Source organism: Boleophthalmus pectinirostris, unplaced genomic scaffold, assembly GCF_026225935.1.
Source record: "Boleophthalmus pectinirostris isolate CB_2022bp ecotype Guang Dong unplaced genomic scaffold, ASM2622593v1 HiC_scaffold_23, whole genome shotgun sequence".
NCBI classification, from domain to species: Eukaryota; Metazoa; Chordata; class Actinopteri; order Gobiiformes; family Gobiidae; genus Boleophthalmus; species Boleophthalmus pectinirostris.
In genome coordinates, this window is record NW_026571207.1 from 29,388,177 (window position 1) to 29,413,215 (window position 25,039).

The window sequence follows — 25,039 nt, forward strand, 5'->3', positions numbered from 1 at the left end:
GCAAAAAACCCCGGAAGTGCAAGTTTGGGTACCAGCCAATTAGAGAAGAGCCATATATTCAGTGTTGTCAACGATTCAAGAGATCGAGGATTTAAGAGAAATAAAGAGAATGTTTGGTGAAGTTCATCAAGGAGAAAGACGTTATTGCCCTTTTTCCTACAGGATTTGGGAAAAGCTTAATATACCAGGTCCTACATTATGCAAAATTGACTCTTGTGAGCTTTAAGCCATGTTATAATATTGTTACTTCCACAAAAACATACCTGGAGTTGTTTTTTTTAATTCACACAAGTTGGGTAATCCAGGTTTATTAGTCTGTCTACATCTTTTAAATCCATCATCTTCTAAATGCTCTGTTCCACCTTGTGATGTCACTTAGTGGCAGTTTTCCAATTACCGCTTTTGTTCAATAGAAATGGGCAATTCCAGGACAGAAATCATCCAAATGATTCTAGTGTGGGTATACATAGGAGCACTTCTTATTACATGGCGTCACAGGGTGGAACAGAGTGTTTCCAGTCTGAAAGAAGAACTCAGACAAAATATGCAGGGTTTGTGTGTTAAACAAGTATGAAACAGAACACAACAACATGTATGTTTGTGATGAGGAAACATTAGAACATTAGATCAGAAAATAGTTTAATTAGGGCTTTTTAAGTCACAAGGTAACTGGCCAAAATTTGTAAAAATCATTTTCTATTGAAAATAAAACACAGTAAACTGTTGATCATTCTTTATTCTTTATTATCCCCTTTAATTATTACTCCAGGAATAACTATTCTTCCTTGGATCAAGCTTTTAAAACACCTGTACACCTTTAATGCCATACTGTGGAACATTTCATCCAATTGGCCGATCATCACAGGTTGATTCAATTTTATATCCCTACATCACCCTCCTCTAATGAGTCAGTCATTTGAATTGGGTCTATCATGAAGGTAGCCTATTCTAATTATCACAGAAAAGATTAACAGTAGGTCACAACATAATTAGTTTAAAAATGATGAATGCCTATGAATGATCATTAAAGCTAGGCTAATGAGATATTGTCTGTTATAATAGGACTGAGAGGGAGATCCAACCGTTACCACTGAAGGTTAACAGTGCAGACTTTCACATGTAAAATAATTATTTCCTCTTTATTTCAACATATAGGTTTGACATCTAAATATTTAGCCTAAAATTGAAATATGCACCTGCACAAGAGCGCACAACTGGAAAATACCACGCGCATTTTATGTAAAGGTGCACTGTGTAACTTTTCTCGTGGAGGGTCTGCCATCTGCTTGTGTCCATGGAGGTGTTGTTGCTTGTTCTGGAATGTCCAGGTATGACATTAAATTCAATAACATGGGTTTTTATTGACTTAAAAACTTCTTGCATTCTTACTGTGAGTGGGCTCACCTCTCCACAGATCTAACATTTAACCCCTATGGCGTCACCTGCTGTCTCATGACATAAATTTGTGTGATGCCATACTGTGGAACATTTCAGGCAACATCTCCATGGAGAGAAGGAGATGATGGAAATCATCTTCCATCAGAAAAGTTACACAGTGCACACTGTGAATGCATAATGAATACATAATAAGAATAATGGATTTTTAATGGATAATTCTCAAGTCCCGTCCTGTTCCTTTCTTTTTTCTTTCTTTTTTTTTTTTTTTTTTTTAAATAATGGTATGGGATGTTAATGGCCCTTGTTTTACCACATGTGACTTGGAACAAGAATTTTAAAATGTTAATAATGCATTTGGTTTTGTCCCAAAAAGAGTTTTAAAAATACCCAATACTTCCAAGGCTATATTTTGTGCATGTATATATATCATACAAGTTATACCTTGGCATTATAAAAGTGAATACCTTTACCTACAAATGTCAGTGAGATTTCCATTAAAATGATGATACCACTCGTACCTTGACACAGCTCACATATTCCTCCTCTCTGATGTTGGTAATAAGCTTAAATCTGAAAGTTCATTTGGGGTGAAGTCATTTGGGGTCTTCCTCCCTCACTGCTCCTCTCTGTACTCATGTTTTATTTTGTTTTATCTGAGACGGGTGCATAGTGTGTGCTTGGGACACTCTTTACATTTAAAGTTCATATTGGTTCATTTTGGTAGTTTCTAAATTTACTTCATGGTTAGACACGCTACCTAGCAACCCTTATCTACTAGAGGTTTTCTAAATTGATTTTTAATAACTGATGCCAATACAGATTGTTTAGAATCCAGAGAAAGCGATGGCCGAAAAGGCCTGTCAATATATTTTGGTTATTATACAGTATAGCCAATTTTGATATTTTTCCTAAAATACATAATTTTTATTGATTCTAAACTCACCTACCACCCTGTTTTACTACAAACTAGATAAGACAGCAGTAGTCCCATTCTGTGCAGTTTCTTCTTCAAATGAAGTGTTCAAATGAAGCTTTATTTACCTTCTATAGGCAGCTGGTCAGCCCAAACAAAATATTGACATGTGTGGGAGATTTAAGATTGATAGCTGAAATGCTAAAAACAGCGAATATCACTATTATGTACCATACTAAATTAGACAATAGGTTTAATTAGAGTGATAAAAATAAGTGACAACAACTTTATTTTGTTGATTAATGTTATTAATGAATGTCTGAACTGTCAGGCCTAGCATCAAAGTACATCTCTGACATTTTAGTGCCATATGAACCATCTCATACTCTGGGACCAGCCTCCTGCAGGTGCCCATAGTCAGGACTAAACACGGGGAGTCAGCATTTAAGTTTTTTGCAACTAAAACCTGGAACAGTCTTCCTGAACATGCATACTTTGACTCTGTTTACATCCAGGCTAAAAACAGTTCTGTTGAGCTGTGCAAATGATTGAAAGGTTTTCATTCTGTACTCTTCTCTGTGAGTTTATTATATTTCTTATTCTGTAAAGCACTTTGAATTACTCTGTGTACAAATTGTGCTGTACAAATAAACTTGCCTTGCCTTGCCTACTTTTCCTTTTAAATTTTCTCCACAAACTGCCACTTAACTGATGTAAAACCATGATAAATATTCACCACAGGCACTACCCCACCAAATCAAGCAATAATTAGAAAAAACCTGAAAACCTGTCACTTTAAATGGAGGGGAGAGAGAGGTAGCGATTAGGCCACATTCAAACAGGACGCGCTAATCCACCCAGCCATGTGCATCCCGGAGATAAGGGCCCCGCCGCATTCCCCGTTTGCACACAGCCTCTTGGTTCAATTCTCGCTCGTTTGGGACAGTAGTACCTAATTCCCCCTAATTCTCTAATCCTGGACAGGACCAGAGCACAGCAGCCAGTGGTGACCGGCATGGAACACAGTAGGCTCTGTATAATGGAAATGGGGTGGTGGGTTTGTGACAGGTGCGAGCTAAGCCAAATTTGTATGTGAAAATAAACAATGTAATTATAAAGCTATTCACAGGGACATAAGAATGGGTTTGTGTTGTTTTTTGTAGAAGAAATATCCAAAAGGAAATGACTATTTATAGTGACAAAGTCCATTATCCTGCTATATTTATCCCACCACAGCACAAATTCACAAAATACTGAAAATGCAAATTTGAATGTGGTGATCTGAGGTAGTAGTGACAGTAGTAGTAGTAGCTGTAGCAGTAGTGGTGGTAGTATTAGCAGCTGGAGTAGTAGTAGGAGTTGTAGAAGTAGCTGTAGAAGTAATAGTTGCAGTAGTCATAGCAGTAATTAGCAGTACAAATATTATAGCAAGTCCATGCTGCTCATTGATCTTCCATACAGTAAATGCCATATGCATATTAAATAACTCCACTGTGGGCGATATGATTTAAATCATTTACTCTGGACCTGATTTATTGATTATGTGTGAGTGATTTATATGTGTGTTATGTGCAAATGTATAAAATATGGAGCTAAATGTCATTGTGGCTGTAAACAATGACTGAGCATAGGAAGTATTCTAAAATACTAGGACTAGCTGCACTGTTGGGCCCTATAGAATGTGTTGCTTCTCCTTATAATGGTGCTGACTGTCTATTTCTCCTGTATTCAGGACACAGCTGCACATACAGAGGGTACTATACAATTTATAACTTTATTTATGGCAAATGCAGTATGCAGTGGTTACCTAGTAGCCTCAAGTACCTCTTTCTATTTAGATAAATGTGTATTTTTAGTTGGCCTATTTATACTAATACATTTTGTTCTGAATGTTTTTACATCCCCACTCACCTAATCTTGCACTGTTCTGTACAACACTGTTATTTTTTCCATTGTGGGACAGGTAAAGGTTTTCTAAGATATGGGAAGAAATTTTAAGGATTGTCATATAACCAGCATAATAAAGCACTTTGAATGTCTTAAAAGGTGCTGTAAATCCAGTGCAGTACTATTAATTATGCTATATATCATGGCATATACCATAATATTAAAGATTAGGGCTAAGGTATGTAATTGTCCCGATATCTGATATTTTTTCAACATAACAAGTCAGAAAACCACAGAGATGTGACTGTTCCCTTCTCCAGTTGTCTTTTAACTCAAAGTATAACCTTGTTATGGCAACAGTAACACAAAAGTACAAACAGTTGAGTGTGGTGACGTACCAGGGCACAGAGCAGGTCCACAGCCTCCAGAATGAGCTCCTGGTGTCCTATCCTTGTCACTCCCAACTCCTCCAGCTCCTGATGTGTGATGTGCAACAGCTGCTCTCCCCCCATCTGCTCCCGCTCAAAGCTCTTCACATACTGCTGCAGGCAGTCATCCAGACCTGAGACAGGGACACAAAGACAGGTGAGACTGGTGAGAGACAGGTGAGAAAAAGGTGAGAGACAGATGAGACAGAGAGAGACAGGCGATGTCTCCTCCCATCCTACCTTACCTACCTATCCATCTTATTAAAAACATATCTAGAGTTGTGTTTTGTTTAATTCACACATGTTTAACACACAAATCCTGCATATTTAGGATGAGTTATTCTCTCAAAAAGGAAAAAAAACCCAATAAACTCTGATCCATCTGCTAATCTCTGCTGAACAAAAAGTAAAAAGACCTGTTAACTTGAAAACTATAGCTTCATGACCTTACAAGACAGAACATTTTGAGCCTTGAGCGTTGGAAATGTAAACAGACTAATAATAAAGTTTTATTCAGACATGTGTAAATGAAACAAAACATAAGCCCAGGTATGTTTTTGGTCAGGTAACATTATAACATATAGGATCGTATAGGATCTTTAATATAAAGGGTGCCCAAGTAAAGCTATACCAAAGAAAAATATTACGAGAAGAAAACGATGATACAAGAAGTACTACTTATATTGCTATGTCAAAGGTTCTTGTAGAGGCCATTAAACCAGGTCTTCAAAACCAAAGATTACTGAATGTACAGATTCATGAATGTCACTATATTGAATCCTAGATCTAATTGGTTCAGCTGCTGTACAATATTGATCACAAACCAATTAATTTTTCCTTTCACCATTTCTACTCTATAGCAGCTCATTTGATCAAAACCAGATGCCATTTAGCCCTCTCAGCTTGCATACTATACTATATTGACCAATGACCACCAACCACCAACTTCCAATTCCTATTCTATTTCTATTTTTGATGCCAGGAAAGAGGAAAGAAATTGTGATAGCGAAAACCTATATTACGCAAAAATGACTCTTTTGAGCTTTTAGCCATATTACAATGCTGCTACCTCATGAAAAACATACTTGGAGTTGTGTTTTGTTTCATTTACACATCTTTTAGTAATCCTTTATTATGAGTCTGTTTATATCTTAAAAGCTCAAAATGCTGTTCCACCTTGTGATGTCTTGAAGTGGTAGTTTTCAAGTTAACAGCTCCTTTTACCTTTAGTTCAATAAAGATTGGCAATTCCAGGGCTGAATCATCCAAATAATTCTAGTGAAGGTGTATGGAGTTTAAAAAAAAAACACTGGTGCATTTCCGTATTAACATATGACATCACAAGGTGGAACACAGTGTTTTCTGTTTGAGAGAAGAACTGTTAAACATGTGCATGAACCAAAACACAACTCCAGCTATGTTTTTGTTAATGAAACATTAACTACTTGCTACTATTCTTATTTGGTAGTATTGACCTACTATCCATTTGATTAAACCATCCAACCATTTTGCAACAATAATTACTGCATATTGAACAGTTAGTTACACTCTTACACAACAGCATTGATCCCTCACCAATCCACTTTCACTTTTATCATTACTACTCTATGCTTAGTTCATTTAATTGTTTGCATCGGCGTCCAAATCGTGCCCATACAGATGAGAGTAAATATTGACGTGGGGCTTTGTGCTGTTAGGCTCTGGACCAATCAGATTCTGCCGTGCTGGGCCTGTGGAGACTATTGATCAGAGAGGGCCCCAGGCGTCGGACCAAACACAGTCAGCAGAAACATGCCTCCCGCTGAGCTAATGAACAGGTCTACACGGAAAAATGAGAATAAAAACCACAAGAGGGAGCGGATCTATGCATGCATATAAACGTACTGAAGTACAAATACTAGTATTCAGAAGGAGGTGTGGGATAATGGACTTGTACTGAGCAATGTGGTTGATTGTGGTGAAAATCTGGAAGCCACATTTCCATCAGTCAGAAACAAAATGTATATGAATATTATTGCTGTCAAAAAATTTTATTAATGAGTTAACGATTTAACGTTTCCATCCAATTTAATTATTGAGTTAAATAAAAAAAAATAATAATAAAATTAATGAGTTAACGATTTTAATGCCGTTATTATTTTTTTTAATCGCAAACTACTTGTTGGTGGCCACTGCTAGTAACGTTAGAAAAACTACAGGATCCAGCTGATAACAGGAAGCAAAACAATTTGTACGAAACTGAGAAGCCCTGTCTGGTGTGCTGATGTTCCTCATAAGAGGAAAACAAGACATAAAGTCTGCTCCAAAACATACAGTGATAAGGACTATGACAGAGACAAGTTTTGTAGTCTCTCTTCTGGCTGTCCTCGTTTTTATACCCATAAATTCATGGAGGAGCGTGTATCAGAGTAGGATTCATATTGGTCTCACGATTTAATAGATATTTCTGCTGCTGGACTTCTTTTCTCCATTAAAAGCATGAGCTCTGCTGCGCAACATGTAAACAAACAGTGCTATGTGATGACATCATCGCCCTTAGTACAGCTGGTGCTGCACAGTTGCAAACACAATTGCAATAAAAAAATAAATAAATAAATAAACATTTGCACAAAGCCTATCCTTTTTTCTCTGTTGATAAGAGTATTAAAATGATTATTCAGTGTACAAAAATGTGCGATTAATTTGTGATTAATCACATGTTAACTATGGCATTCATGAGATGAATCACGATTAAATATTTTAATCGATTGACAGCATTAATGAATAAATATTATATATATGCAAATTAAAATGCTATGGCTATGTAAGGGGCTATAAATAAATTCTATGCTATACACATTGTAACTTCAGAGCTTTACTGCCTTAGTTTACTGCTGGTACTGCTACTATTACTACATACTATAAAAGTATTTCACACAGATTTTGAGGTCTTCCAATGTAGTGATTTTGTACATAATTTTGCTAGAGCAAACGTGCAAAAAATAACCACTCTAAAATACTACTACTACTACTACTACTACTACTACTGCTGCTGCTGCTACTACTCCTACTGCTACGACTGCTACTACTTTGTACTTTAAATGAGATCTCCCGCATCTCTATATAATTAAGTGGAAGTGTGAGGACTGAAATCATGAGAAAATTGCCCAAGGGAGGTTCACGCCTACTACTGCAAATATTACCACTGCTACTGTTCAGTAGAAAACACGTGGCCTTACAATAGTTCTGATATATCAACACAGTATAAAACTGTTCTGGAAATGTCAATGTTTGTCCTATTTTTTTTTAAGTTACATGAGCATAATATCATATTAGTATTAGTAGTATGTATTTTTTACAGCCCCAATTCCCTCACAATGGCAGCATTCATGCTTCACAGCCAGAAGGTTCCAGGTTAGATCCCTGGGTTGACCTTTGTGTGTGGAGTTTGCATGTTCTCCCTGTGTCTGGGTGGGCCCTCTCGGGGCACTCCAGTTTCCCACAACATACCAAACCATGCACCATCCTCCAGCTAACCCAGGTCATATCCTCCAGCTAAGGTAGTCCTGACCAAAACAAGCAACACCACCACACTGATGGGTCCTCGAGTGTGCGACTATGCACCTACTGCTCCTGAGGAGATGTCTCTGGGGCATGGAAGGATGGGTCAAATGCAAAGAATAAATTTCCCTAAAGTCTACCTACCAATTACAAAGAGTTAAACTACTAAGCATTAAACTACATATGAGAAAAACTACTCTACTATTGGTAATACTCTTTCCTTCCTCCCTCTCTGCATAGCCACACCGAAACAATTACCTGTGTGATTGTGGCGCTGTCATGAGAAAATATTACTACTATTACTATCACTACTACCACTTCTATTACTACCACTTCTACTACTACTACTTTTCCTCCCTCTCTGCATATCCACACTAAAACAATTACATGTGTCTTTGTGGCGCTGTGAGGAAACAGTGAAGCCCTGGGGATCCACCTCTGATAGGGCACAGACAGAGAGCTAGCACCTTCCCATTTAAAACTACGCACGCAAAAAAACACACAACACAGACAAAAATAAACAAATCCAGTGACAAAGGACCAACGAGAACCATCACATTTCGAAAACGCACAATTTGCTGCGGGACAGGCGACAAAATATATGGCCGTGTTGATCTGACTGACTCGGACAAACAATCTTGTTACAAATGGAGCAGCAGAGCAATTTCAGATCTCACACACGGCGACGCGGAGGAGCAGGAGTCGGCAGAGTTTTAATAGAAAACCTCCCCAGAGATGAAGCACAAACCCATGCCGAACATCACAGTAGTGTAAGGTATGAGAGGAGGGGAAGTCTAAATAAAAGACATGTGATAAAAATTATATTAAAAAGCAGGGCTGAACGATGGGGGAAAAATATTTGTGATTTTTGTGACAGGTAGATTTAAAGGTGCTATATTACACAAAATTGACTCTTGTGAGCTTTTAGTCATGTTATAATGTTGTTACCTCATCAAAGACATACTTGGATTAGTGTTTTGATTCATTCACACATTTACGTAACCCTTTATTCACTGGCTAGGACCACGCCAACAACATAGTGCGAAGAAGTTTATTGATAATGTACGAAGCGCGGCAAAGATGTCTGGGTTGAGACTATGGGTGGGGGCTCCGTCTCAATCTACAATTGGCCCAGGAACGGGACCCCCCCCTTGTAGGGGTCTTATGACTGAAAGACAAACTAGGGGATGGGAGGGTGGGGTCGAGTTCGCCGAGACAAACTGGGATGATGGGAAAGGCTGCTACATATAGGCTTCTGGGAAATTAGAGGCGTGGTCGAGGTGAGTTGTGGTTCACTGGTGAGAGGAGAGGGCGGCTGAGGCGTGGTCCTGCTCCTGAATCTCACTTAATCGTATTAACTACATTTATTAGTCTGTCTACATCTCCAAAGCTAAAAATGTTCTTTTCCACCTTGTGATGTCATGAAGTTGTAGTTTTCAAGTTAACGTCTACATTTTAGCTTCAGTTCAGTGGAGATTGGCAATTCCTTCCTGTATCACTGCATGACATCACAAGGTGGAACAGTGTTTTCACTCTGAGAGAAGAATTGTTCAAATATGCACGGTTAAACATGTGGGAATGAAATAAAACACAGCTCTGGATATGTTTTTGATGAGGAAATAGCATTATAACAGATCAGAAAATCTAAAAAGCCTACTGCTCTTGAGGCATAGAAATCTAGCCTGATTCATCAGCCGGCTTCTCTTTGCAGAAACCGTCTGACCTCGCAGCCTGAGGATTTGTTCGCTCGATGGCAGGCGGGTACTTTTTTTATTTAACCAATCATTGCTTTTTGGTCATGACATATGTAATGCACCAAATCCCGTAGGAAGAAAGGCAATAACGTCTTTCCCTTTGATAAAATTCACTAAACATTCTCTTTGCTTTAGCTTTAAATCCTTGATCTCGGGAATCGTTGCCAACACAGAATGTATGTCTTCGTCTACATCCATCTCGACCACTTTGTTGTGCTGTACCACAAAAAGGGCCCAGACAGGCGCTAGAGTTTGAAATCATGGCTTCACAGCTCTTTGTTGATTGGCCGATGCGCTGTCCACAACTTCCACGATTCTTGCAAACCGTCTAGTAGTATTCTGATTCCTGACCGAGTCGCTGGATAGAAATGAAATTGAGCGGAGGCACTTGATGGCACCAGTCTTTCTAATAGGAATCTTTGCATTACTTGAAAGAGAGTACATATATTATACAAAGTTGAGTGTAAACATGTAATAACTGTAAACTAATAAAATTCAAAATGTTCACTAAACTTCACACTGGCTTTACATCCCCCCTTCCCTCCACTGTCACACACCAGCATTATATTCAAATTAGCTATTTTCCCATACTTTGAATTTCAAACCCCACACAACAAAGACAGTATAGTGTAGTGTGTGGTCTAATAAATGAGACGGTCCCTGGCAGAGAGAAGAGCAACTGGACCGAGGAGATTGATTAAGTGGCCAGAAGCTACAGAGGCTCCCACAGTAATGCAGAGACATGAGAGACATGGGGCAAAGAGGCAGCCCCCAGCCAAACACAGGCTGCTCAGAGAATAAGAGACATATGAGAGAGGAGGAGGGATGTAATTCTATAAAAGGCAGAGGAATTTGTGCTCTAGTAAAAAGTTGCTTCAGAATACAATGTGATTTTTCAATATATGCTTTTACTGTCATGAGTTGCTGGGTGTGGTTTAAACTGAGATGATGGACAGCTATGCAATGGATTGGTACAGTTTCCAATATTAAAATGCAAACATTGATGTAATTAAATTTATATTAAAGGTCCACTGTGTAACATTTCTGGTTATCTTCTTCTCTTCATGTTACCTGGAATGTTCCACAGTATGGCACTACACGTATTTATCTCTCCAGAGACAGCAGATGACGAGATAGGGCCAAGTTACATGTCAGATCTGTACAGAGGCGAGCTCACTCACAGTAACAAAGCAAGTTTTCAAGTCAATAAAAACCCATGTTATTGAGGAAATGCAAGATGGATATGTTTAATGCCATACTGGGACATTCCAGATAAGGCAACAACATCTCCACGGAGACAAGCGGATGGTGCACCCTCCACCAGAAAAGTTACAGAGTGCACCTTTAACGTCTATATTCACATGAAACAAAAACTGTCAAAAAGGTTTACCTTGTTTCAAAAAAAAATCAAGCAAAACTATACAAAAATAATGTTTTGTAATATTACTACGTGGTCTTACAATATATCTGAAATAGACCAAGACAATATAAAACTGTTCTGGAAAGGTCAGAATCTATCCTATTCATGGGATACTTGTTCAATGACCATCTACTTTTGATGCTGGTTTTAATATAATACTAAATAATTTTTTTTTTGACATCCCCAATCTGCACAATAACAAGGAAGCATGCTTCACAAAACTGTAAGAAAAACTACTACATCTACTATTGCTACTACTCCTACTACTTTTTTTTTCACCTGACACCTTTTCGCAGTCACAGTGTGAAACTATAAAAAAATATTTTAAAACTGTAAAATAATTGGGCCTCACTTCAGCCTGATTTAAGCTGCTCCTTTATTTAGCTGCCTTAACACATTTTCATTCAAATGTTTAAATGTGTTCAGCGTTTTTTTTTTCTCAATGAACAACTTTAGCCACACTCATTTCTAGAGATGCACCAATCCAGCTTCATCAGTTCCAATATCGATATCAATACTTTGACTTTGGCTCCAGATCCAGTTGTGCTATGCAGCTGCTATTTATCCTTCAAATCACTACAGAACAGCTTCATATGAATGAAAGTTCAAACATTATGACACGTTCTAGGTCGAAATCAGTCTGTAAATAGTCTTATTACATCCAATTAAGGGCCAAGAGTATCAGTGCATCCTTACTAATATCCTTTTCTCTACAGTTGACCAAGAACCATCCACACTGACCCTGCACCTTAAACATGAATTGCAGATGGACAAACCAGCTTTAATCACACTTTCAGTCTCATTTATTCCATCATTAACCGCAGCCCGTCTCTTTCTCTCTGTCTTCAGTCCTTACGTACAGTTCAACATGTGAGCATATATGAGGTTATAAATAAGAAATCAAAATGGTTTCCCGCTGGATCCTCAGAGGAAGAGTCACTGTAAGGCTCTGTCCTACTTCTCCAGCACAGGGAAAAGGCTCCAACAGAGAAGAAAGACATACTTAGTCAGATCAGTGTAGCATCGAACTAGCACCAATCATTACTTGTGTGAAAGTAAAAAAGTACTGCACTCCTATACCTTCTCATCTATCCTACTATACTACTTTTCCTCCCCCTCTGCATAACCAAACTAAAACAATTATATGTGGCATTGCGGCACTGACATGAGAAAATACTAATACTACTATTACTGCTACGACTACTATGACTACGACTATGACTACTACTACTACTACTACAACTGCTACTACTACTACTGCTGCTACTACTACTACTGCTGCCACTACTACTGCTGCCACTGCTGCCACTACTACTATTGCTGCCACTACTACTACTACTACTACCACTACTACTACTACTACTACTGCCACTACTACTACCACTACCACTACTACTTATTCCCACATAAATCATCCTAACTTGGAATAATATGGACTGAAAACCTGGAGCTAAACCTGGACCAGGTCAGCACTAAACCAGGCCTAGACCGGGACCAAACCAACCAAGTGGGAACGCACCCTGGTCAAGTAGTCAAGTCCTCAAAATGTGATGATGTTTAAACTATACATATACACAGAACCAGTATCCCATAAGTGTGATGTAATAGGAATATACAGTGGCCTATATAGTACTCCATAAATATAACAAGCGCAGCTGCTCAGTCGGATCAAGCAAGCGCCCGCCTCCCCCAGGACAAAGTGCTGATCTGGGTTCATATGGCATCTCCCAGTGCACATAAAGACACATGGGGCCCAGCTAAGAGACACAGGACAAGCAGGGTATTTCTACTATACAACACATGAAGTAGTCACAACTATTATATTTATTCAATATCAACTTAAACCCACAGTACCAGATTTTTATGTAAATTTGAAATGTAAAAAAAACCTGAATTTGTTCATTTTAAACATTTTGCAGTAGTCCAAAGTTATTCTTCACTTTTTCTATTTATTTATTTATTTATATTGCACTGTTCAAGACGCTTTACAGAGAACATTAAAATAGAGCAATAAGCACATAATACAGTAAAGATAAACTACTTAGCATGCGAATGAGCACTTCCTGATTATAAAACACTTTCTAATTAAATGCAGACATAAGACAGCAGACTTATTTTGACCTCAATAGCTGCTTATACAACATGTCTGTACTGGGGCAATGATTATCATAGCCAAGAATATTGTGATTGACAGTCTATGCTTAAACGCAGACACTTGACACCACCCACTCCTCCTATTGGTCGGCCTCTGAGTGAGTGAGAAGTGGATTATCCAATCACAGGGAAGTGTAAACTCTCAAGCAGCAGATGGCTTTAATTACCTTTTTATGACATAAATAAAGACACTATGAATGGAGATTAATCCTGCCCACCCCTAAACTCACAATACAATCTTCTATGCAGCAGGATACACCACTTAACACAGAACCAAGCTCATATTTTGTCTGCATGTTGTGAATGTGAATTATGCCAAAGACGCAGTACAGTTCTGCATGACTGAAGAAAGAAATGCATTGAATGAACTCATGAGCAGCTTCCTGTTTCCCCTGAGAGACGTGGCGCTACAGCAAATAAGGCACATACACACGCAGTTATCATAATCATCCAAATGTATTCACGAGAAGTGACAGCATGCACACAGTTTTACAATGTTACAAAGCTACAAAAACAGCCTTCATGTTCTGTGCGTCCGTGGTGAATATTCTGTAGTTCGGATGTAGACAACACAAGTTAGTCTTTACTATGACCCAAGCCTAGACATCCATTTTCTGTCCTTTCTTTCTTTAATTTTTCAACAAAAATTCTATTCGAACAAACATAAATTATATCTAGTATTTAGAAAGACATATGGCATTAAACCTATCTATATCAGATTACATGTGCTATTATTAAGGGAAAAAATGTTTAAAATTTAAAATCAACGCGTTAAAAATTGTAAAGACAATATGTGGTACTCTTTACTTCCACCCATGCACAGACATCCTTTCTTTCTTTCGTTCCTTCTCAACAAGAAACTATTGGGACAAATAGTGGCATATACATAAATTATACATCTAGAGGAACAGTCAGAGGATGTTCCACAGTATGGCATTAAACCTATCTTCTGTCTATTTTACATTGCATGTGTTATTATTTTTAAAAAATCTAATGCCTTTAAAAAGCATGTATTCTCACTGTGAGCAGAGTCCCTTCTCCACAGATCTGACATGTAACTAGTGACATGGCCTAGTGACGTCTACCACTTGTCTCCATGGATATAATAATAGTAGATATGATTCATTTTTAGATGCAGTTTTACTTTGTTTTTAATAATCTGCCCTAACCCTTAATTTACTTATAGCAATTTGGAAATTAATTTAAAGGTGCACTAACTTTATGGTTAGGGGTCTGTCACCTGCTTGTTTCTATGCTCTGCCTGGAATATTCCACAGTATAACATTAAAACAGCTCGACCTCACATTTATGAAATTACAGGAGGTTTTATAGCTCCAAAAAAAAAAAAAAAAAAAGCATTTTAACTGTGAGCGGGGTTGTCTCTCCACAGATCTGACCTGTAACTTGGCCTGGTTTGGTCTCCATGAAGATAGAAAAGGCTTAATACCATACGGTGAAACATTACGGTCAAAGCAATAACATCTCCATGGAGAAAAGAATTTGAAGCATCCTCCATCTGAACTGGGAACTCGAATGACACCAAGAGTGTTTAAGCTTCTACTGTTGTAAAAAATGTGACAATAATGGAAAACGGAACATTTTCAAAGTCAGTTATTTGATGTAATTTTCAAATTTGTGACTTTATTTCCTACAAAGATAGAGACTGTCATTTGTATTTTAGAGAGGCAAAAATGTCTCTGCTGAGTTGAAAAGGAATACATTTGTGCTCTTAGTGCTCTGCTTTTCCAGTGTCAAAAGATTTTATTTGGGGACAGATCGGCACCGAAGCACTCCATTACACATCCCACTGTGGTGACTGGCCACAGCAGCTCATACTGACAACTTCATACACTTTTTATACAGCTCTCCCCCTCTCTCTGCCCTCTGTGAGTGAAATAAAAAGGAGAGAGAGGGAGAGAGAGATAGAGGAGAAGATAAAGGGTAAGAGAGAGAAACGCAGAGATAAAGAAAGAGAGAGAGAAGGGATATAATAAAGACAGAAAAAGAGGGAAAGAAGAGTCTATGTGTGTGCGTGCGAGAGAGAGAGAGAGAGAGAGAGAGAGAGAGAGAGAGAGAGAGAGAAAGAGAGAGAAAGAGAGAGAGAGTGAGAGGGTGACAGAGTGAGGCACAGAGAAAGTGGGAAAGAGAGGAAGAGAAAATATTAGTGATGGGCAAATGGAGCCTCGTGAAGCATTGACACCTCAGTCGCAATATTGTCTCAAATGGTTCGACGTGTCTGAGGCCTTGGAAAAACACTGACCTCTAGTGGACAAATTTAACCATTGGCACGCAGGTGTCTCAGCATCGATGAAGTATTGTTAGTGCAGAGCATACACCGTACCTAACAACAACAATAATAATGATGATTTTAAATAATATGTAAAGAGCAACATAAATAACATGCTGTAAATAAGTAAATAGGTGACCTTGTTAGGCGGAATCAGATCAAAGTGATCCCAAACCATGGATCGCTTTTTTCCACTTGTAGATGCCATCGAAAATTAAACACATGCCAAAAGTCGCCAAAAGTCACCAAAATCACCTCTAACATCACACAATACTCCTCACTACCCAACATTTTTAAGAAATATTGGTGCATCTTTTATACTGTAGCAGTTTAGCGCTTGTCAAACCACTGAAGTGCACTGAACACTCTGAAGCACTCTGAACCAATCGCAGAGCGGAACATTCGCTGAGCCAATGAAACGCTTCGATACATTAAACCGATTGACATGCAGAGCGAAGCAGTAGGGGGAGGGACCGACACTTTGACACTTTGTGAGCGGCTGCTGCGAGACGAACTCCGAGGCAGTGCTTTGGAGCAATTGGTTTCAGAAAGAACGAGACGTGCTCCGGAGCTCCGTATGGATAATATAATACAATTAAAATTAGACATTTAAAAGAAAGAGAGCGAGAAAGGAGGGAAATTAAATCATAAACTGGCCAAAATATAAATATAAGGGGGCCTAGCAGTATGGTTATGCTGCACTACCACATTACTTTTCTTTTATTTAATTCAATTTGTGTGTGTATTGTTTTATGTGTTTGCGTTTTGTTTTAATGTTTATTTATTTTAAGTGTTATATTCAATTTTCTTTTGTGAAAGAGAGAGGGTGAGACAGAGGAAGAGAGAGAAAGAAAGAGAATGAATGAATCACTGCAGGGTTAAGGAACTCTAGACGTTCAAAACACAGCCAAAACCTGTCCTAGAACAGAACATCTTAGTAAGTACTGGAACCAGTATGAACAAAAGTCATATTTTGAATCCGTATTATCAGTATTATAATTTTCCTGACCAGTATTTTACTATTATCAAACCACTCTTTATCAGTAAGGTTAACTCTGTATGCCATCCACAATGATCTTTAATTAGTTAATTTTGCACTTCTCTAAAATGTATTTCTCTTGCAGTCGTAAGTACAATTGTGTTCAACTTTGTTGGAGGTGTATTTTGTGTCCCCTTCCCACAAACACAGGTGCACTTTGGTCCCTGTTAAACCCATTGGACACACAGGGCTCTCTGTCCCAGTGCCGGATAGAGCCAGTGCTTTGATATGATGCCCACTGCAGCCTCCTCATTCTCCACAGACCCCATGTCCTCAGCTCCTGCTCTGCTGATGCACCAATAGTATATACCAAATTAGTTTGCCAGGCTATGAACCTAAACCACTGACCAGTGGGTAAGGTCCAAATTGACTCTTGTGAGCTTTTAGCCATGTTAGAATGTTACCTCATTAAAAACATATCCGAAATTGAGTTTTGTTTCATTCACACGTCTGAGTAACCCTTCAGTCTGTTGCATTGTGTGTTAAACGTGTGTGAATGAAACAAAACACAACTCCAGGTATGTTTGTGATGAAGAAACAACTTTATAACGTACTGTAGACCAAAAAATAGTGTAATATGGGCCCTGTAAAAGTTACTGTTCGGACTGCTTAAGACACTTATGCCCTAACGTGCCTTATTTATTTATTTATTTATTTTACTCTATTATTTTTACTTTTTTCCCCCTCTTTTCTTCCTCTAGAAGGGGGAAGAGGGGAAAAAATATATAAATTGTGTGAAGGTCCAGTCTCAGGACACTGTTGATGTGAATTGATTTGTGGCAATAAAAGTTAAAAAAAAAGTTAGTGTTCAAAGTTCAAAGGGCTCATTCCAAACATCTGAGCGTTAACATTTGCGAGATGATTGAAATATGAACGAGCAAACTATTACAAGAATCCTAAGAATCTAATCTGATTACAGTGTAACACGCAAAACTTAGATGATGATATTTTTTTTCAGTATAGTGTCATAAAGCTAGTCACCTGTATTATGGTACTGTATTAGTGAATGTACATAAATCTGAATGAACTGCTGTTCATGGCATTACTAATCATAAATAATCTTAAAATCATGATCTTACATCTGACTATATCCTATGTTAGATAAGACACATTTTGCAGTCCTGAGTTTGAACATATTTTTCTCGAGCGTGATGTGAATTGTATTTGCTCATTATCCGGCATGTGCTTTGCTTCCATCAGATCCGGTTTCCATGACAACGGATGCCCCACATTTGCATCTCAGGAGTTTGTGTGCAAAAATGCAAGTCTGTAGAAATCCTATCAATCCTACATACTGTGCATGCGTACTATATTTCTCTTACTATGGCATTATAGGCTCTGTACCCCATTTTTTCCCATGTATATGACCGAAAATCATCTTGCCCCACTACAGATATATTGAATAAGCAGCTCCTGAGGTCAGAATATGTCTGCTGTGTGCCGTCTACATCTAATTATTAAGCTTTTTATTGATCAGTAATCAGTACGCGTTAACATGTTAGTTGTTGTTACCTTTAGTATTTGCTCCTGAAAGTTGTGCACTTCTAAACTTACAGAATCAGAATCAGAATCAGAATCAAATTTATTTGTCATTCCAGTATAAAAAATACACAGAAACGAAACAATGCACTCAGGTCCAGGTCAACAGCAGCACAGATAACAATAAGAACAAATAGTTATAATAAGAATAAATAGTTATAACAAGAATAAAATAGTTAAAAATATTGTATGTCAACCCGCCCCCATTTTCTAAAGTGCGTTCCAAGTCAGTGCTGTTTTGTAGTGTTTTTTCTGACAGAATTAATCGGCATCAGGATAAAAACTGTTCCGTAGTCTCGTGGTACAGTGGTGAATGCCTGAATGCTGGGAATGCATATGATGAGGAGTAACTACTGACCACTGCAAAACATTTAAAATTTGAACTTGAAAACTTGATTTTGTATGTTTTAAGACAGTCAAAATCAGGTACCTTTAAACCTCCTATATTACACAAAATGCCCTTGCGTGTTGTATTTTGTTTCATTTACACATGCTTGAGTAATGCTTTATTATTAGTCTGTTTACATGTTTAAAGCTCCAGAGCTCTAAAATGTTCTGTTCCACCTTGTGATGTCATAAAGAGGTAGTTTTCAAGTTAACAGCTACCAATTACCTTTAGTTCGGAGGAGACTAGCTGGACTGAAATCATCCAAATGATTTTAGTGAAGGTGTATGGAGTTTAAAAACACAGTGGAGCACTTCTGTATTACCACATGACATCACAAGGTGGAACATCTTGTGAGTGTTTTCTGTTGAGAGAATTCAAGAACTCAGGGTCTGTGTGTTAAACATGTGTGAATGAAACAAAACACAACTCCAGGTATGTTTGTGATGAGGAAACAACATAACAGATCAAAAAATAGTATAATATGGGCACTTTTAAGTTCTCATGCTTCTCTGCCTTCTTGATGGATTTTTGAATTTTAGTAGAAGGTTTATAAAAGTGAAAAGCAGTGAAAATGTAGGACTTGTTCTCCCTCCTAATAAGGCAAACGCTCTTTAATCTTTAATGCAGCAGCACACAGTCAAAGCAAAGGGGAAGCATGTTTTCTGACTGACTTTTCTCTCGTGTCGGCAGGAGGCTAAATCAGGGGACACAGTGTGGGACCTGGTGAACAAGAGGCTGCTCACCGGGAGATGCAAACAACCAAACAACACCAGATACAATAACCAAAGGAGAGTTTGAAACACGGAGGGGAAAGCATGGGCCAAATCTGCATGTAAAAGAGGATCGCAATGTTTAAGTGGACTGTACAATTTGCCTGGGACCCATAACACTTTTCAAATACCTTATGTAGGGTTATGCATAGTCTGTCCGTACCAAAACACATATGACTGCTTATGTGAAAAAAGAAAGGAAAAAAAAATACAACAGGGGACTGAAAAACATCACAGATTCTTGCAGAATCTATGAGAAATGCACCAAAATTGTGTTAATCTGAGGTGAGAGAAATGTCATTTTATTCTAAATCATAGGTGACGAATGAGTTCCTGCTTCACTGATGGAAACAAATCTGATTGGACTATCATGTTTGGTGATGCCTCGAGACGTGACAGAGAGTGTTGGGACCAGACTGATTTCTATTTTTATAAAAAGTAAAGAGATATAATTCAGGATTTGCCAGGCATCTATACAATAGGACTGCATAATTCTGCAGTCTTACCGATCATTTCTTTAAAGTTAAGTATTGCGATTGTGATTAGATTGCCAATATATGTTTAAAATTCTGTTCAGAGTGCAGATTGTAAACAACTCCAGATGATTAACATGTGAAAGAAAACTGAAATCTGAACTGATAAAGTAATATAGGAATCTCATGAATACAACTTTGTCACAATATGGTGACAAAATGTGAAACTGCTGGATTTGGATCACAAGGAACTAAATCAGAAGCATTAAGAAGTATTTTATGACACCAACTTTCGCAAAAAATAAAATAAAAATCCAAAATAAAACAAAAAAAAGTTAGGACTTGTAATTTATGCTTTCACTGGCTGAAATTTAATGCATCATTCTTCTTAATAAAAGTCAAAGTCAGAAGTCATGTTTTGTTTCTTCTATGACATACAGAATAACCAAAGAAACAGAAAGAACCCTGATTTAACTAGCTCAATCCAAAATGCTGTAGGTGTGTAGTGTCTAGTGAGCAGTGAATCTAAATGTTGCCATTAAATATGAACTGCTATTAATAATGCCTTGACATATGTTATTGTGACAAATATGGAAAAACATATTACATAGCAATCATATTTCATCATATTTTTGCAATCTATCAGCAATTGTACATAGAGTTATTTAATTATATTCAATAATGCACCTTTTCATATATTCAAAGCAATTATCTATATTTTTTGTAATATTGTATAGCCTAGAATCCATCTTGCACTATGGGAGGTGGGTGTGAACTCCAATGTAAACAGCTTTCCACACATAATACCAATCTGTATGTCACTCGCTGTGAATGACATAACAATGCACAGATGTAAAAGTGCACCATCTGTGAACACAACTATATAATCCATGAGCCAACTGTAACAGACAACATGAGCATATGATGCAAGGTAAAACAGGTCAGCATTGGGTCAGAGGTATTACTGTAACTGAAGCTGCGTCTTTGCACTAAAAATAACAGTGTGAGTACTATGTAAAGAAAGATCATCATTGGTTTATTTCTTCGATTTAAAGTTCCGATATTATGAAAAAAATGTACTCAACAAGCTTTAAGCCGCGGTATAATCTTGTTACTTGTGTTTTGTTTCATTCACACATGTTTGAATAATCCTGCATTATTAGTCTGTCTACATCTCCAAAACTCAAAATGCCCCGTTCCACAATGTGATGTCATGAAATGGTCGTTTTCAAGTTAACAGCTACCTTTTACCTTTTGTTCAGTACAGACTTGAAATTCCAGGGCTGAAACTATCCAAATGATTCTAGAGAAGGTGTATGGAGTTTAAAAACACAGTTGAGCACTTCCTGTATTACCACATGACATCACAAGGTGAAAGAGAGTGTTACCGTGGAGGTGTTATTGCTTTGCCTTGAATGTTCAACAATATGGGACATTAAACAGATCTCTCCCTTAAGACAAGCATGCGACGTTATGAAGCCAAGTTACAAGTTATATCTATGGAGAGGCAAGAGGTTTTTTGTTTTTTTTGTGTATTAAAAAGACCTGCAAATGAAGGGGCAAAACTGACACGTTTAATGCCATACAGCGGAACATTCCAGGCAAAGCACTTAAACCTTAACCAAGATTAGACAGTGCACGTTTGATGAAAATCTTTGTACGTTATGCCACTGAAATCACAAACTATTTCTAAGTAAAAAATGAAACAAATGTCCTTATATATAAGTCCTGATATTTTGAATCAATAGCTTAAATACACAATAACTATAGGGACGGGATGAGACAAAATTTGCACAAGACGGCGTGAAACACAAGACTGGATCCATAAGAAGGTGAGGTTTGACTTAATTTCTAATGAATAAATTGTGCTATTTTGTTCACAATTTTGGCCTCACATTGTTTTTGCCGTCTAGACCTGTCACGATAATTACTATATCGTCTTATTGTCTAATACTTTGTAAAAAAAAAAAAAAAAAAAAACTGTGTAAAAAATCAAAATGATAAATAGATGGAGTAAAATCTCACGAGATAATTTTCCTTCTGGCAATTTTGTCTTGTAAGATCCTGTGGTACGAGATCATGTCCCACGCCTAACAATAACCCATAGAAATCAGTGCATAGTTTGAACAAAAGACAGCTTACCACCACTCAGTATGGGACAATATAGAAAACAACACTGCTTCTCTGACGCATCGTATAGAAAACCTCCAGTACACAGCTGCGTCTAGTGGGCATTCGCAATGTACTACCAAATGCCACAGTCACTATACAGAAATCTATAGGGACTAAGTATGATCTCAGCCTCACTGTCAAGGTTATTTTTAGATTTTGCACCAATACAGAAGATAGATGACTGTAGCAAAGTGCCTTATTCATTTTCCTGTCAGTACAAGCATCAGTAGGCTCCGCGTGTGCCGTGTCTGGGCTCGTTTTTATGCAGATCACAGTACTTGTGGTGGTCCGATATTCGCCCAGCTTGATCAGATTGTAGACGTCACTTATCACGTCACAGTTGCACAGATCCATACTCTCATGCAGACAAGGAAACTCCTCCGGTCCGTGTGGGTGTTTGAATCATAACAAACCCCGATGACTCATCTTTATGTGAGGCTCCTCCACAGAGCAGAGACAGGGGAGACTTAGCCTGCTGCTAACACTAATGTCTGTCTGTCTGTCTGTCTGTCTGTCTCTCTCTCTTTCTCTCTATATATCTATCTTAGTCAAACACCATTGATTTTGTGCTTGAGTGACTTTATACCACTGCATGTACTTTAGATTAAGGTGACAATAACTGTTCCATAAAGTTTTCATGTGGATCAGACTTGGGCATTGTCCAGCATTGTCCACATAAGGCCTTTTGGCTCGCTAGGAATTACAAAATAAACATCATTATTTTATAATTTTACCCCATGCATGGACTAAAGCTACTTTTATTTTAGAGGTGTTTTTTTAATGACATTTTTTGTAAGGCAGCCTCACTTTTTTATTACTTAGTCATGACATAAACTCTTACCAGTCTGAGCAGCTTGTCAAAACAATGTCATTTACTACTTTTATAAAGAATTACAATTAATACCATTCAGAACTGAGTTAAGCATTTTGCCCGGCCCTCCACAATATTTCCTGTTTCTCATGTGGCCCCATGGAAAAAGAACTGCCCAGCCCTGCTCTAGTGTAAGATGCTTTACAAACAAATAGGAAACATTAAAGCTCTCATGAAATCACCCCAGAGCTCTGACTGTGTCAATCATTTGACTGTGTCAATCATCTCCATTTGAAAGTGTGAGCTGCTTCTTTACTGCAGCTCCACGGACAACCAGTGGAGGGCAGCACCACGCCACCGCGCTCCTAGAGCGCGAGCTTTAAAAACTGTAAAAACATGATTTAAGATGTGTGTTTTTTTTTTTTATGTGAACATTTTGTTAGTGCTATAACAGGCTAAAAGATCCAAACAAAACAAGAAGTGAAACTGTTAATGTTCAAAGCACTTTTGAACCAAATTACCAACACAAATTTGAAGTGACCGTTGGACAGAACGTTTCTTTACCAACCGCTAACGGAAGCAGCACAGTGTCCCGTGGATCTGAGCCATAGATCCATGATCTGAGCCCCGTGAAGCAGCACCGCTAAAAGAGAACAGAGCCGGTAAAACTAGTCAAAATGTCCGTGGAGGAGCGGCAGAGCGCGAAGGCGGAGGACATGTGTGCGATGATAGAGAGAACCAGAGCGTACTATGAGGAGGAGCTGCGCCGATCAAGACTCGAGAGCCAGCGGCTCCAGCGGCCCCTTGACTCGGCTGTTGTGCTCGTCAGACCCAGTAAGTTTTATGGATCGTATGGATCCTATAAACTTTAAACTTATGGAGCAGTGTGGTTTTCGTCCTGGCCTCGGAACACTGGACCAGCTCTACACTCTCCATCGGGTGCTCGCAATCCGTGTATCATTCGTTCATTCGTTTTTCAATATAAAACCAAAAATAAGAAAACGAAAAAACAACAGTTTTCTTCGTTATTTGTCTCCAAAACCAAAATGAAAAAAACGGATAACGATTCGTTTTTTCAGTTTTCGATTTTGTGTTTAAATGAAGAATGGAAAAAACGGATAACGGCCGTTTCCCGTTTACGTGACTTCAGTGACTGCGATGCCGAACTTTTGCACCGCGTACGGACTGAATCAGGACGGATCCAGGTCCGAGACCAGACCGAGACCAGAGCGGGACTGAGACTGGGACCAGACCGGGACCAGAGCGGGACCAGGGCGGACTCCGAGCTTTGACTCCGAGCCTCCGCAGGGTCCGAGCCTCAGCTTCGAGCTCCGGCCCTGCCGTGGGCTCTGAGCCTCCGGTCTGGTCCCGGTCTGGTCCTGGTCTTGTCTCGGTCTCGGTCTCAGGCCCGCTCTGGTCCCGGTCTGGTCCTAGTCTCAGTAGCGCTTTGGTCCCGGTCTGGTCCCGGACCTGGTCCATTTGAACCAAAAGCTCTTAGTTCGATTCATTTTCATTGGTGTGAATGCGTCAGTCGGAGGCTTTGCACCACCTCGGAACCAGCCGCGGTTCTTGAGCGCGGAGGACGAGAGCAGCTCTGTCCCGGTCTCAGTCCCGCTCTGGTCCCGGTCTGGTCTCGGACCTGGATCAGTCCTGATTCAGTCCGTACGCGGTGCAAAAGTTCGGCATCGCAGTCACGGAAGTCACATAAACGGGAAACGGCCGTTATCCGTTTTTTCCATTCGTCATTTAAACACAAAATCGAAAACTGAAAAAACGAATTGTTATCCGTTTTTTCATTTTGGTTTTGGAGACAAATAGTGAAGAAAACTGTTGTTTTTTCGTTTTCTTATTTTTGGTTTTATATTGAAAAACGAATGAACGAATGATACACGGATTGAGTTTGCCCAACCAGTCCACATGTGCTTTGTGGATCTGGAGAAGGCATTCGACTGTGTCCCTTGTGGTGTCCTGTGGGGGGTGCTCTGGGAGTATGGGGTCCGGGGCCCTTTGCTAAGGGCTGTCCGGTCCCTGTATGACTGGAGCAGGAGCTGTGTTCGCATTGCCGG

General features: G+C 38.7%; 1 protein-coding gene across 1 annotated transcript in view; it reads right to left on the minus strand.

Annotated features, from left to right (window-relative positions):
* Window positions 1–22,516, minus strand: part of si:ch211-26b3.4 (connector enhancer of kinase suppressor of ras 2) — a 99,761-nt gene extending 77,245 nt beyond the window's left edge. Inside the window, exons 1-2 of the mRNA XM_055159073.1 lie at window positions 22,441–22,516; window positions 4,597–4,760 (exon numbers count right to left, since the gene is read on the minus strand). Coding sequence (XP_055015048.1) covers window positions 4,597–4,760; window positions 22,441–22,516 — 240 coding nt within the window. The remainder of the gene's footprint in view (window positions 1–4,596; window positions 4,761–22,440) is intronic.
* Window positions 22,517–25,039: the final 2,523 nt, after the last annotated feature.